The 13,651-nt window shown below is 42.7% G+C and overlaps 1 protein-coding gene across 1 annotated transcript in view; it reads right to left on the bottom strand.

Annotated features, from left to right (window-relative positions):
- Positions 1-13,651, bottom strand: part of LOC125898705 (neuronal migration protein doublecortin-like) — a 34,952-nt gene that overhangs the window by 16,641 nt on the left and 4,660 nt on the right. The window contains exons 2-3 of the mRNA XM_049592586.1: positions 12,584-13,009; positions 9,522-9,862 (exon numbers count right to left, since the gene is read on the bottom strand). Of these exons, the coding sequence (XP_049448543.1) occupies positions 9,522-9,862; positions 12,584-12,947 (705 nt within the window). The 5' untranslated portion in view covers positions 12,948-13,009. The remainder of the gene's footprint in view (positions 1-9,521; positions 9,863-12,583; positions 13,010-13,651) is intronic.

Genomic DNA, 13,651 nt, shown 5'->3' with positions numbered 1-13,651 from the left:
CGCGTTCATTATCAAGAGATTAGATACATGTTACTTTCATTAGGTTGAACTGTTGTGTAGCAACAAGGGCACCTGACAGTTAATCATAAAATGGAGGCATTAAGAAAGCGCTTCCATCCCCCCCAAAAGCCAGAGGGTGGAGGAAAGGAGATGGGGTGGGGCTGGAGGGTAGAGGCTAGTCCATGTTTTAATAGCTTTAAGAACAGAGCTGATTAAAGGGATAAAGTGTTTATCCAACAGACTGCTACTTTAATCTCCTTTCACAGAATCTCCATTTGAAATGAAGACTGTGTCCTCTCTGTTTCTGACAAACAGCACTTAATCTGTCCACTCACCTGAGAGGAGACTCAATATACCTCAAAACGAAGCTTGCTTTTATTTGCAAAGTAACTTTTCAGGAAGGCATTTAGAAGCAGGGTGATGGTGCAAACATGGCCTGCTCTGAGATAACCTGGGTTTAACTTCCACGTTTCAGAAAGCATCCATCCTTCTTAAGAGTCCTTAGCTAAAAAACATTGAATCCTTCTAGATAATCCCACTAATCCTATTCCCTACAGAGATCACTTAAGATCCACATTATCTGTACAGATACAGTGTAGATCTTTGACCAGTCCTCTTTGCATCATTAACCCCACAAATAATTCATGTACAGTGTGTATCCAGTGTCCCTCAGACACTCTGACTGTCACCTAAACCTGGCCTGCATGTACACAACCTTCTGACCAATAACATTATAATCAGGCATTTGTCTCCTCTCACATGGGATGCCTATAATGGGTTAATTGTCACCGTGAAGTGTGGCCTGATGTCTGTCTACAGTTGATAGAAGTGTTGTGGAAAACTGCTCTGCTTTGCATGCGATCAAATCAAATGTAAAATGTCAGACTCCCTTTGAAACACGGCTGCAGTGGGGAAATGGCAGACCAGCTTGGGAACATTCGGATATAGGTTAAGAAGCATCCGCTCTCCATTTGAAAAGGTCAGTCAGCTGCGTCATCAGACTCGGAACAATCCTTGTTTATCAGTATCTTCTAAACCCCAGAGTTGTTTGAACCTGTGTTCTGCTAATGATGAATCCTACTGTGCTCGTAAATTGAAAGTGCGTGCCGGTTGATCCTAATTAGCACAGGTAAACCAAGTCAACCAAATGCCCCACTAATCCCAATGAAAGGTCATGAGACTGCAGGGCCGTGTGCACAAACAGAAATTGAAGATAAAAATTGAGAGAATAAAGTCAAAATTGTCCAAATGAAAGTCTAAAGAGAGTGGAGCACTGGACTCCAACAACTTTAATAGTTTAGAAGTGGAGGTACTTTTGCAATAAGTGATGGCAGACGAGCGGCCATATTTAGTAGCATCAGCAGTGGGTGTAATAAAAAGATGGGATTAGGGTTGGGTAACATTCACATTTGAACAGATATCAGTTCCAGAACCTGGAATTGGGTGCTGGTACTCGACTTTTTTTTCAGTACTTCACCTACTCTGTAATAACAAAAAATTTTGAACACGCTGCAGGGGTGATGTAATAGACTAACGAGCAATTCTGCTCCTCTACTCTTCTGATCAAACATGGAGCTAATCTTCTGGCCACTAAGGTCCAAGGCTGGCTTCCCAGCTTTGGGTTACTTCCACGTACTGTCTGAAGTTACACCTAGCAGCTCCATGGGGCTCCATTGCCAGCCTCAAAGCTTTGTGGCTGGCCTCCGGGTTTTGGGACGCTTTGCGATACGTTTGCCTCTTGTCTAAACGCAGTGTTCTCACCCAGATGTGCTCTCAGGTACCGAAATTTAGCACTGATGGCTTCAATATGAACTGATACCCATTAGTACCGACGTAATTCAGTCAGTACCCTTAAAAGTATCGAGTTTAGTACACAACCCTATGTGGAATGTTATTACTCATTCAGGGAATGCTGTGTCCGGCAGAAGCCGCACAACTGATGATGTAAAAAAATAGCTCAATCTCAGTGCTGACCACTGAATGTCACTCCCTGCAAACTGATCTGCATGGTCCTGGAAGATGTGTTCCCTCTTTGGGGCACGATCTGCAACACCTTGCAGCAGCTGTAAATATGCCATAGTGTTAGTAGACCTAGGGTGCAGAAATAGGCCTACTCTGGGCCTATAAATAGCGTGATCAATTGCTAAACATTGAATGGCATGGTTCCTAATTAACATAATTGATTAAAGTGTTAGTGTAGTGTTTATTTATTTTAAAAGACCATAATGCTTTGTAAGACAATGAAAATAACTTAAAACATATTATAAATGATAAAAAATATTAATGTAATTTAAACCCTGTAATACTAACAACTGTAGAATGCAAAAAAGGAAACTATTTTGCACAAACACTTTCACAGCACTCAGTGTGTATTAGTGTGCTCTTGAGTGTGTATAGAGTCTGTCCTTGCCTAAGAGCAAGTCCCAAATAAGTAAACATTGATGTATGTGAATGAGGCCCAATATGAGAAGACATTATGCCATTCATTTTAGAGATAATCAAAAGCCCTGTCATATATAGACATACATATGCATACATATACATACATACACATTTGTGTGTTTATTGGAGGAAAGTGGGTGGGGTTTTCTGAAAAGCTGGCTAGTTCCAGACTCCAGGTGCCCCCCACCCTCTGTCCCACCAAGCCCATCCCTAATCTCTGCCTCACCAGCTGTCAGGACCACATGACCCTCCAAAAACCACCAACACCACCAGCAGCTACGCAGGGATCCACCATCCACAGCAACTGAATTATTCAGAGTTCTGTTGGCCCGACTCTGGCTGACCATCCACAGGCTGCAGACGTTTCATTAGGGTCATGGAGGTCGAGCGGTAAATACAGAAACTGAACGCTGTGTAACTCTGAACTTCCTGGTGAGAAGACAGTGGGCCACATGTTAGTGTAATTTCTATGATGCCTCCCCGTGGTGCTTAATGGACAGTTTCTCATTTCAATTTGCTCTACAAAACCAAATTATCGCAGATGTGTGACGTTTCAGCTTTTATAGGATTCATTCATCAAACCACAAGGTAACAAGCCGTCTGAAACACCAGAGAAATTCCCAACATACAGCATCCCCTCTATCAAAGTTAATAAAATAAATAGACCATATGATTCCCATTTTCTCCAGTATCATAAAACATTAATGCACGTTGTAAAAAAAGGTGGCGAAACAACCAATATTTTCCTCCTCTGCTTGCTGAGAGGTAATATTTCACTGTAGATGGGAAGAATTACTGGGACGACCACAGTTTGAAAAATAACACTCAGTATAATCTGGGTTGAGCAGTGCCTCAGAGATTTCCACATGATATATGGTATGATGTGTACTATTTTGTGAAGGCAAAGCAATGCCAACACAATTTGATCTACAAAACAAATCCAACACTTCAGGCCAGTGATCAAACCGCAGTTCTTTGCCACAGCTTGTGTGTGAAGCAGCAGGAAACATCTCCCAACAAAGCTCATGCATCCTTTGTCTCCTACGTGCAGCTGCTTGTCTGGACCTCAGCTCATCCTTTCAGCAGCAGCGTCAGAGCATTAATGAATGAGCTGATGATTCTCCAGGTCCAGCGTCTGTCTCATGTCTGATTCTGCACCGCCATGTTTATTGATCCCTGTGCAGGAGTAAAGCTATTCAATTTTGCATTATGCAGGTTTGACCCTCTGTCGTGACTCATCCAATCAGTGCTTATCTGACGAACACTGAAGGGTCACCATCGGCGCTAATGAGTCAGCAAGTGGCCGGTGATCACACTCATCTGCTGTACTCTGACAAACACTATAGATCAGTTTCAGGGTTTCCTTCTGTCTCCATACAAAACAGCTGCAAACAAAGGGTGCACACTGCAGCACTTTCTTTTTTTGTGTGATTGCAGCAGATGATATGACTGCATCATGTAAGGTCGAGCACAGAACATTTAACTAAAATTAAAATAACAAACCTCAGTGAAATTAGTTTTCATAAAATGAGAAATTGTGTAGTCTCAGCATTAGGGAGCCGTGTAAAAGAAAAGTGAAGTATGAGGAAGACAGGGGCTGAAAAAGAGCCGGTAAGACCTTGCTTTGCAAACCCATGGGGAAACTCCCACACCATTTCCTTCACTGTAGGCACACAGACCTGATCAATATCAGCGCCTCTGCACCGAGTGGAATATTCCTCTAAAATACACTCAGTTGTCTCCATTTTGTCCATTTCGACTGAGGGTTTCACAGATGGTAGCTTAGCAATCATGTCAGGTTGTCTGCTTTTGTAGCAACAGCTCCGTTTGTGGATATAATTACAGCACAAAAGTCAAATGCAGTAGATTAAAATATAAATAAAGACGCTATGTGAGCATCAGCAGCTGATTTGCAGTGATTTCTCACATGCTAACAATGATTCTTATTTGCAGTTGCCTCCCTGACCTGTCTGTGACCTTGGTGCACTGGTACAGCGTCTGTGTGCTACTGTAGGTGCTCCGGATGCATTTGGAGCGCAGATGAGCCAGTTAGGCAGCGATATCTGCACAGTCATGGGGAGCAGCTGGTGCCTGATGTTGTTTTAACCCCACCCCTCCCCAAACCCGAGGAAGCAGGCTTTCCATTTGGCTGACTGATGTGGCCTTACCATTATTAAATCGTGCTTCCTCCTCTCCCCCCCCCCCCCCCCCAGGTCATGCTCACTTGTTGATGTGGTCCTTGAGCAGGAAAAGGGAGGGGGGCTGCGAGGGGATTCAGGCACCGAGGATGCATGCTGGCTTCCATGCCTGCTCGAGATGCTTCATCATGGGGACCACGCCCCTCTGTCAGCCTGATTGTCTGCCTCTGTTAAACACTGAGTGTGTGTGGGGGCGTGTGCGTGAGTGAAATGTGGCTGCAGAGAGCTGTGGTGGCGGGTGAGGAGTAGAGTGCAAGCAGGTAAGACCCAATGTAAAGAGCACACTCAGCGTATTACAGCCATTGTCACAAACCGAATCCATCACGGCGGAGCTTATTGCCATGACAACTGCTTCTGCAGCATGGCAAAGAGCAGGCAGACTGCAAGAGCACTGATAACCAAGGAAAAGCAGGCTTTTCTTCCCCATTACTGGATGTATTTTAGTCGTTAAGAAGCCCTAAGCCCATGCCTGTATCCATATCCTATTCAGTGAATAATTTCTCATCACGAGTTATTAACTTTTAAAGAAAACTGGAATCTTTTGTTCTCAGACAATAACAGTGTGACCTTGTGCCTGAAGCATGCCTGAAGCATCCTTTTCTTTTCCTCTCCCTCTTTGTTGACAAATCAATTTAAAAAAAAAGAGGACTTATTGCAAGCCGCATTTCTAAACCGGGTCAGAATAATGGGCACTCAAATCTGTTAGAGAGCCCCCTGCAATGCTGCAACACAATGTACCCTCAATATATTTCACAAACCGCATTTGGATTTGGCATCTATCAGATGAAAAGCCTGCCAAAGTGCAATTCACATGAACAAGCAGTGGATCTTAAATGCAAATCAGAACTATTCTCCTGTGCAGACACCTCTATCAGAAAGGAATGAATACAAAATGGCTGCCAGCAATTAAATAAACTCCCTCTGATTTAATGTAGCCTTTAGAAGCAGCGAGGGCAAATCAAGAAATGTACTTTTTTCTTTTTAGGCATGAGGAAATTATTATTACCCATCAGCGAAAATAAAATGATCCTAATTTGCTCTAAGAAAGGAAAATGACTCCTGAATCCACTGGCCCCACCCTTCCCGATTGAAGTGAAAAGCACCAGCATTTGAGGGGAAAATGGGAGTGATTTTGTTCACAACACTGACAAAGAGAGGAGGGCAGGCTGTCTTTAGGGTCTACACAGTGCTGAGAGAGAAGAGGAAGATCAAGAGTGAGAAGTAGGCATTTCAAAAATGCTATAAAAACCTGAATCACATTTTATCTCAGCCACAAACTGATGCTTTAAAAAACTATACATGCAAAAACATCATCCATAATCCTTCCAGTTCACACCCAGTGCATACAGGTAAAAAAGAAAAATACATGACATATGATTTTTAAACCAAAGGCTTGCATTGATAGTAAACTCTCACACCCACTACAGGATGTGGTATCTGACAGACCAGTCCACACCAGCTGGGCTCTCTTTGTGCCTGGGATGTGGTCTCCTAGCAACCAGTCCCAGCAGCTATCGCAATGGAATGGGAAGAGGAGGATCGGCGCAGAGTCAGGGAGGGGCGGGCACTGCATCAATATTGCTTCTACCATATCACCTCCACCACAGAGCAGCTGCAGTGTGCCTCTGCACACAAAGACGCCGCAATAATGTGTGCAGCATTTTCTCGCATTTCTGTGCGTTGCAGTGAGACTGGCACGAGTCCAAAATCATTGGACACCAATCACAGAGCAATTAATCTATATCCGCAGCGATGACAAATCAATCAATACGCTCGGATTGGAACGGCTACCATATGGCGGCTATTAAATTCATTTTGTGGAAACACATCATCATTAAAAATGCATGGAGGAAAACACATGGCAAGAGGAGGAACCACAGCCCAATCACAAAGATAGAAACACTGAAACATGAAAATTAAACTCATATTCCATAAGGTGATTACAACATCCAAGCATCTTAGCAAGTGTGTCTGCAGGAAAACCGGTGTGAGACCTGGGGCAGCCAGACTGCACCCCTGGGAGAAAGCATTAAAATCAAATTCCCCCATCTATCATTTGAGCGCGCCTCCCCTCCTTCCAGACTCGTGTGATTCCAGCCTTATTAATACAGAGCAAAAAGGAACTGAAGAAGTACAACACCTAAAGGAGCTCAGCAGGGCACGATCCCCAGTCCATCTGTAATGAATTATACAGGAAAAAGGTCCCCACAGGAGAATTAGCGAACATTTAACCATATCAAAGAGAGGACTGAGGAACAGATGTCCGTGTTCGTATCCACACATGCTTTCACGCATTGCTCCACATCCCCGCCTACGCTAATTAACTGGGATTCACAATAGTCTGGAAAGCACAGGTACTTGATTTGTGCAGACAGTTACAGGTGTGACAGGTGTGTCTTCAAATTATCATGAGAAAACATACTGAATGCTTCTGTCACTCCTAGCAGCACAGAAAACTATACCATGACCAAATTTTGTACCATATTTTGTAATTTATTTATTACCTCTTAAAGTAGCACACATGTTGATATAAAGGACATGTTAGACGGTCCATCTCACAGACCTTTCCACAGGCTTCCAGGTGGGTGACCCTGCATGGTTGCTGCTCCGATAAAGCATAACTATGAATAAAACATTACGTCCTTTTGGCTTAGCCAGCTGTGTTGAGAAAACAATAGTCTTCCCCAGGGAGTGACTTTTAAGCAAAGTTAAAGCATGTTGTTTGCCTCATATGGGTCATTTGATTAGGTTTCACCATTCTTGTGCTTTTGTTTCAGCTATATTTGCAGCTGCGTCCCCATTACAACAGTATGTAATCTTCTAAACCTCATGGTAGAACTTTATTGGAAGTACCAGCCTACACAAGAAATGAATGCACTCTATTATAACAGCAATTGAGGCACAGCTTAAATGTGACTGTTGCCAAGCCATAATGTATTCTCTCACAATCTGGACTTAATTGTCTTAAAACAAAACATGCAAGAGTATTTTCTGTATGAATGCAAGGCCTGCAGCTGCAGCTTAACTGGTGCTATTTACCATTGGTGTTGGGAAATCATACCTTAAATCTGGACAGAAGCAGTCAAATAGAAAGTTACAAAACCTCTAAAATGAAAATGTAGTTGGCCGATTGAAATTAGCAGGTAGCACTACTAACTAACCCAGGGTAGACTCAGTTGCAAAATTCCTATCGTTTCAATATTTCCTGTTAAATAAAGACGTTAAGTCAAATATTAATCTTTCCCAGCTTATAGGGCGGCCCCATTACTTGTTGTATTATGAGGTTTATATATCATTCTGTTGCTTTCCAGTGGTGTTCCTGATGTATTAAAATGTAACTATTCAAGTATATGTTTTAGCCTCAAAATGCTATTTTCAAAGCCCCACTTAAACTTTGCTTCATGTGATGTGAGGTAGGTTTGCTGTGGACGCCATGTTAGTTTGGTCCTGAAAGTTACACAATAAACAAACTAAACGATAAAGTCAGCGGTAGACCAGCAACTCCAGTGTGCTGTGAGGTAAAATTACTGTTTTGGTCAATGGAGTCTGGTAGCTCTGCAGAGAGCATAGATTAGTCAGCGCTATTGATAATGACTAAGTGGGAATTTCCATTTGAAAAACATGGAAAAGAACACAGATGGACCTGCTCTTTGAATATTAACAGTCTCCAGTGTGTTATTAGGGTCGATGTGCAATGTTTGCTGGAAACAAAATCAACATCTTAATCTAGATTGGTTTAATTCAGAAGTATTATCTTTAATCTCACACTTCTGTATATATAAAATACAGGTCTGACAAGTCACTGCAGGTTTTTACTGTCCACAGCCAGCCAGTGGAGGTTTTTTTTTTTTGGTATCATCTTCTCGTGGGGATTCGATTGCCCTGAATTCTGTTTGGCTACACCTGCCTCAGGATCCCTTAACCGAACACCAGAGAATAGTCAAGGTCGCTAATGACACTTTGCCCTTTATTCTGTTGCTTCTGTTACATGCAATGAGAAATGCTCCGCAACATGCAGCGAAAGCATCATCTCAAAATGAGAATGAGAAGAATAGGACAGTCTAAAGCTGATCATTTTCTTCCAAAAATGTCTTAGACCCAACCTCAGATGTTTCTCAGCAGCTTAACCAAAGACATCAGATCTGTTCACGTGTAAAGATTTATTGACCCATATTTTCACTGTTTCGCTAGAATACCAACATCCTAAATAGAGCAACAATTAGGACAAAGTGATCAAACACATCAATACATGGCCCAACCCTTCCTGTACGACCATAGTGGGTGGACGACAGAACTTCCCAGGACTTTTGAGCTTTTCAATAACAGATGGACTCGTGGCCTAACTCCACAACAAAGGCCGATGGACAGGTACTAATGACTTTAACCACAAGACAGGAGGAAATGCTGCCTCAGACTGAAAGTCAGAACAAAGACTGTAGACAATAAAGGTCATTGTGTGCACAGGTTGTTCTCATGGATGATAAAAGTTCTCATGGACCTGCCGTGTCATTGTTGATTGAAGGTAAGAGAGGATATTTTGTCCTCTACCTCCTGTGGCCATTATGAAAGTACTTGATCCTGATACCTGGCTGGGTGTGGGTGGATGTATGAATGAAGAACTGTCCTCAATCCTGACCACAAATTTTCCTATTGTGTAGCTCTGCTTACAAACTACACTGTACCATCTTTGTTCCAGTTATTCCCAGCACAGAGCCCTATCACACATTAAACAAATGCAGACAAATGCAAAGGGCATACGCAGTTTGGGACATTTGGATTTTAAAAAGGTAAGTTTTTCATATGCACCTTTTGTTTGCAGCAACACATGCGATCACCTGAGAGCACAATGTAAGGTGGGCAGCAGCTAAAGGCGAGACATACCTGCTTGCCGTCAAGTGTGTAGATCCTCTTGACCACACCACTTTCAAGTTTAATGGCCTCTGTGATGTCGGTGAGCACCTGCTCGAAGGAGTGTGCCGTTTTCTTATTGAGCAGGACGCGCACAGCCTTGCGTGGCTTCACGCCGCTGCGCATCACCGTCACTAGCTTGGGTCGAATAAAGTCCTTGCCCTCTCTGGCGTCACCGGTAGCCTTGGCGGCCAAGGACTGCATGTTCTTCTGGCTCGCTGAGGCCTTTACATTCACGGACCAGTTGGGGTTCACGTTCTTTGTGTAGTCGACCTTCTTGTAGAAGTTCTCTGATGCACAAACATAGCTTTCCCCTGTGAGAGCAAAGAAAAATTAGGTTAGTGGGTTGCAACACACTCAGCTATTCAATGTTGACACCTGAGACTCCCGGAGGCGTCCACGCAGAAACATTTGAACCTGCAGGAAGTCAAATTAAGAGATGTCAAGACCGGTGGGGGGGGATCTCTGACATCAATCACGTCATAACTAAGAATCATTTTACTTTGTTTGAGAAAACAGCCCAGACTGCAGATGGTGTCAATAAAAACTGTTCACAGGCAGCCTTTGAGTAACCATATTGGTTATGGAGAGACATGTTGCTATTGAGCTTCTCTAAATGTTTTTTTTTCCATGCTTGGATCACCAAACTAAGTGTCATTCATCCCAGTTGCATTAAGGAAACGGCAGGAGGCTCAGGATTGGATGTCTGAACACAAAACAGTATCTGGTTGGCTGGATTCCACTGGGACGACTGAGAGATGTGTTTTCAAAAAATACTGGTACTTAAAGGTAAACTACAAAATCCTTTAGAGACAGAAAACACACTGAGATTTCTTGTTAAAGTTTAGACTATTTTAGGGTATACACTGCATATACAGTAAGAGCGTTTCATCAAATGAGACATCTGGAATAATGAAACAGATATTATTATTGTGTGAACTATGCTGTAGCTCACACTTGCATGTCTTTGTCTGGTGTTGAAGAGAATAAAAGAGTTTAAACATCTCCCGTGAGACCACAGCACAGATCAGTCAAACAATACCTGCTTCACAACACACAGTGACGGTATTAGCAACACAGTAGAGACACATCTTCAGTTTTTAAAGCATGCATCCCTTGGCTTGAATTATAACAAGATGAAGCCTTTTGTAAGACTGACCGACCTCCTTGTTGGACGTTATTCAGTCCTATAGTGTCTGAACCTTCTTTGTTACCATTTTTCAAGTGAAAAACAGGGAGTTAAAATATTCTACAGCCTCATCACAAATGTACTTTTGCTAAATTGGCCCATCTTCGTCCAATTCTCTAAATAATCTTCCATTTTCATCTCCGTTTATCGACCTCCCAATCTTGACAGCAGATTGTGCTGTTCTTGCTCAGACAGGGAGGGGAGCTGAAGTAAAGGCAAAATGCAGCACGGGGAGAAAGATGGAGAGAAAGAGAAATTTGGACAAAAGCGGGAATCCAGAAGGCAGCAATTAGGCCAAATGTGCAGAAATTACGGCAAAGACAAAGGCACAGAACAGGATTACACAGTGCAGAGGAGATTGAGCAATTAATTATAACCCACAGGAGGAAGCACAATGAAATGCCCCACCAACCACCCACAGTGCATACTGTGCTACCCCTTCTTTACTGCACTACCCACACGCACACATGCAGAAAAGCACATGGAGACGCACATACGTTCCTATCTTTCCTAAGCAGCTCAAGAAGCAAAGATGATCATCTCATTCTGAACAAATTAAGCTGCAGTTTATCTTCCACAGTAGCTTTACCCCCAGTTCACTCCGTCCACCTCGTCCCATTTCTCGTCTTGATCTCGTAAAGTGGACCGGGACTTAAACTTGGGTCATTTAAGTGGGGCTTATAAATTATTCTTGAGGAACATCTGATTGATGGTTGTTGACTGAAATTTTATGTTGCTTCATCTTGGCAAGCTGAATTATGACTTCGCTCAGGCAGGCCAATGCATGGATCATCTTGTCTGGTGCAAAGCAAAGACTTTATTCAATGAGCAAAAGGATTTCAAATCATCTTTGGCAACTTTCACAACATGAATCTGTAATACGTAAATCACTTCTGATCTGCCTTCTGACGCCAAATCTAAACTACAACAGACTCATTTAACTCCATCTATCAGACAGACTCACAAACTGATCAGTATGAAATATGTCGTCATGTAAAATGCCTTGACTGCTGCATCCAAAAAAACCCCCCTATTTTCGCTATAAATAAAAATCCAAAAGCTACACTTTGAATTGGGATTTCCTCCCACTGTTCCTCTGGGTGCTGATGGAGACGCTTGACAATAAAAACGCAGTCCCAAATTGTGACCGGAGGTTTCTATAATGAATTAGATGCTAATGTTGTCTGTTAATGAACCATTTATCCCATACTGAGCTGTAGAGAGCTGACTTTACAGCTCAGTATGAACCCCTGCAAGAGTCCAAAGCTTAACGCCCAAAAAACTGAGACCACTGAGTCTAATTAAGACCAAGATAGAAAACCTGCTTCCTGCTTCACAAGCACGTTAAGGAGTCTTTGAACGCAGAGAACCATGAAGTACAATATGAGTAACGGATCGTGTTGTGTTTTGTTTTTCAAACATGCAACATTTCTCTGTTTTTACAATATACTCATGAACACTTCCTCACATTTGTTTAGCCTTTGAGAGAAACTACTGCCTACAATGTGCCAACAGTTGGAAGATGTGGACCATTTCACCCGACTACCCCAAAGTAACCCTTCAGATTAGAAGCCGATACGTCGTATGAAGAGATTACAGGAGTCTAGACCAAAAAGATAAGACTTCTAATCTCAGAACTGGAAATGTTCTGCTTCTAAATCTTCTCAGCACAGAAAGTGACTTGAAACTGCAGATCATCTTTAACATGGCGGCCTATGATGTCTCAATTTGGACTCACTACAGCAGCTCTATTGAAGACCAAAAAAAATCCCAATGATTCTTTACCTTCGTGATGCATTCAGTCAAATACCATAAGTGCTTGATGCGTTCTACTAAACATGCTTACCCTCCTCTAGTTCATCCATTGAGCCGATCTTGCGTGCGCCATCAATAGTGAAGATGAAGCGGACACCTTGTGGCAAGTTGATGTGGTCAGACAGCGAGCGTGTGAGGTCAGCCAGCAGCGAGTCAAAGGTGCGAAATCGGTCATTGGCCACAGCGTACACGATGCCCTTGAAGTAGCGGTCTCCGTTGCGGTAGAAGCGCACCTTTTTGGCTTTCTTCTCATTGGTGAGGGCCTGCAGAGTGCGCGTGCGGTAGAAGCTGCAGTGGGCGCTGTGGGTAGGGCTGGGGAGTCCATTCAGGCGCCCGCCCCGCGGGGTACGGGATGCCTTGTCTCGCTCGTCAAAATGTCCAAAGTCTAGCTCCATGATGACTGAAAGTTGAGATGGTTGTGACAGATGTGTGGTGGTGGTGACCAGCTCCGGAGAGTCTGTGGGAAAGAAGGAAAACAATGTATGTAAATTAAAACATTGTAGTAATAATAATAATAATAATAATAATAATAATACAAAACTGTAATTCACTATTTTGGCTTGTTTCAAAAACATTGCCCAGACAACAAGAATGCATCTCTCTGACTTTTTCAGTCCCACACCTGATACTGTGGCTTTGGGTATCCGCCGATAACAGGTATCAATCTGATACCAGTGTTTAATTAATAGGTTGTATGCCTAATTGTGTGGAAGTCCCTGAAATCACTTTACTTAAACATTGCTTTCCAAAATGTCACAAATAAATTCAGATATAAATCTGAATACCTCAAAACAGCTGACATTTTTGTTGTTAGCTCCCTCAGCCATGTGCTTTACTGGTGTGCTGCTGACGCATAATGTAGTATGTGCATGTGTGATGAGTAATCTGATCTGATTTCGTCTGACAGATTGGATCAAATCTTGAAAATGGGTTGTTTAAAAGAAAGACAAAAACGGATCCTGTAATCAGATTAGATCAAGTTTTGGTTTTGATCTGGATCAAACCTTCAATATGTGTTGTTTAAAACTTTTTAGTGGGATTGGGATACCTTCGATCAAAAAAAAAAAAAATGGATTATCCTGATCCCAGCAGCAGGGTG

The sequence above is a fragment of the Epinephelus fuscoguttatus genome, linkage group LG12 (genome assembly GCF_011397635.1).
Source record: "Epinephelus fuscoguttatus linkage group LG12, E.fuscoguttatus.final_Chr_v1".
Classification (NCBI taxonomy): Eukaryota; Metazoa; Chordata; class Actinopteri; order Perciformes; family Serranidae; genus Epinephelus; species Epinephelus fuscoguttatus.
This window is presented reverse-complemented; position numbering and strand designations above follow the sequence as displayed.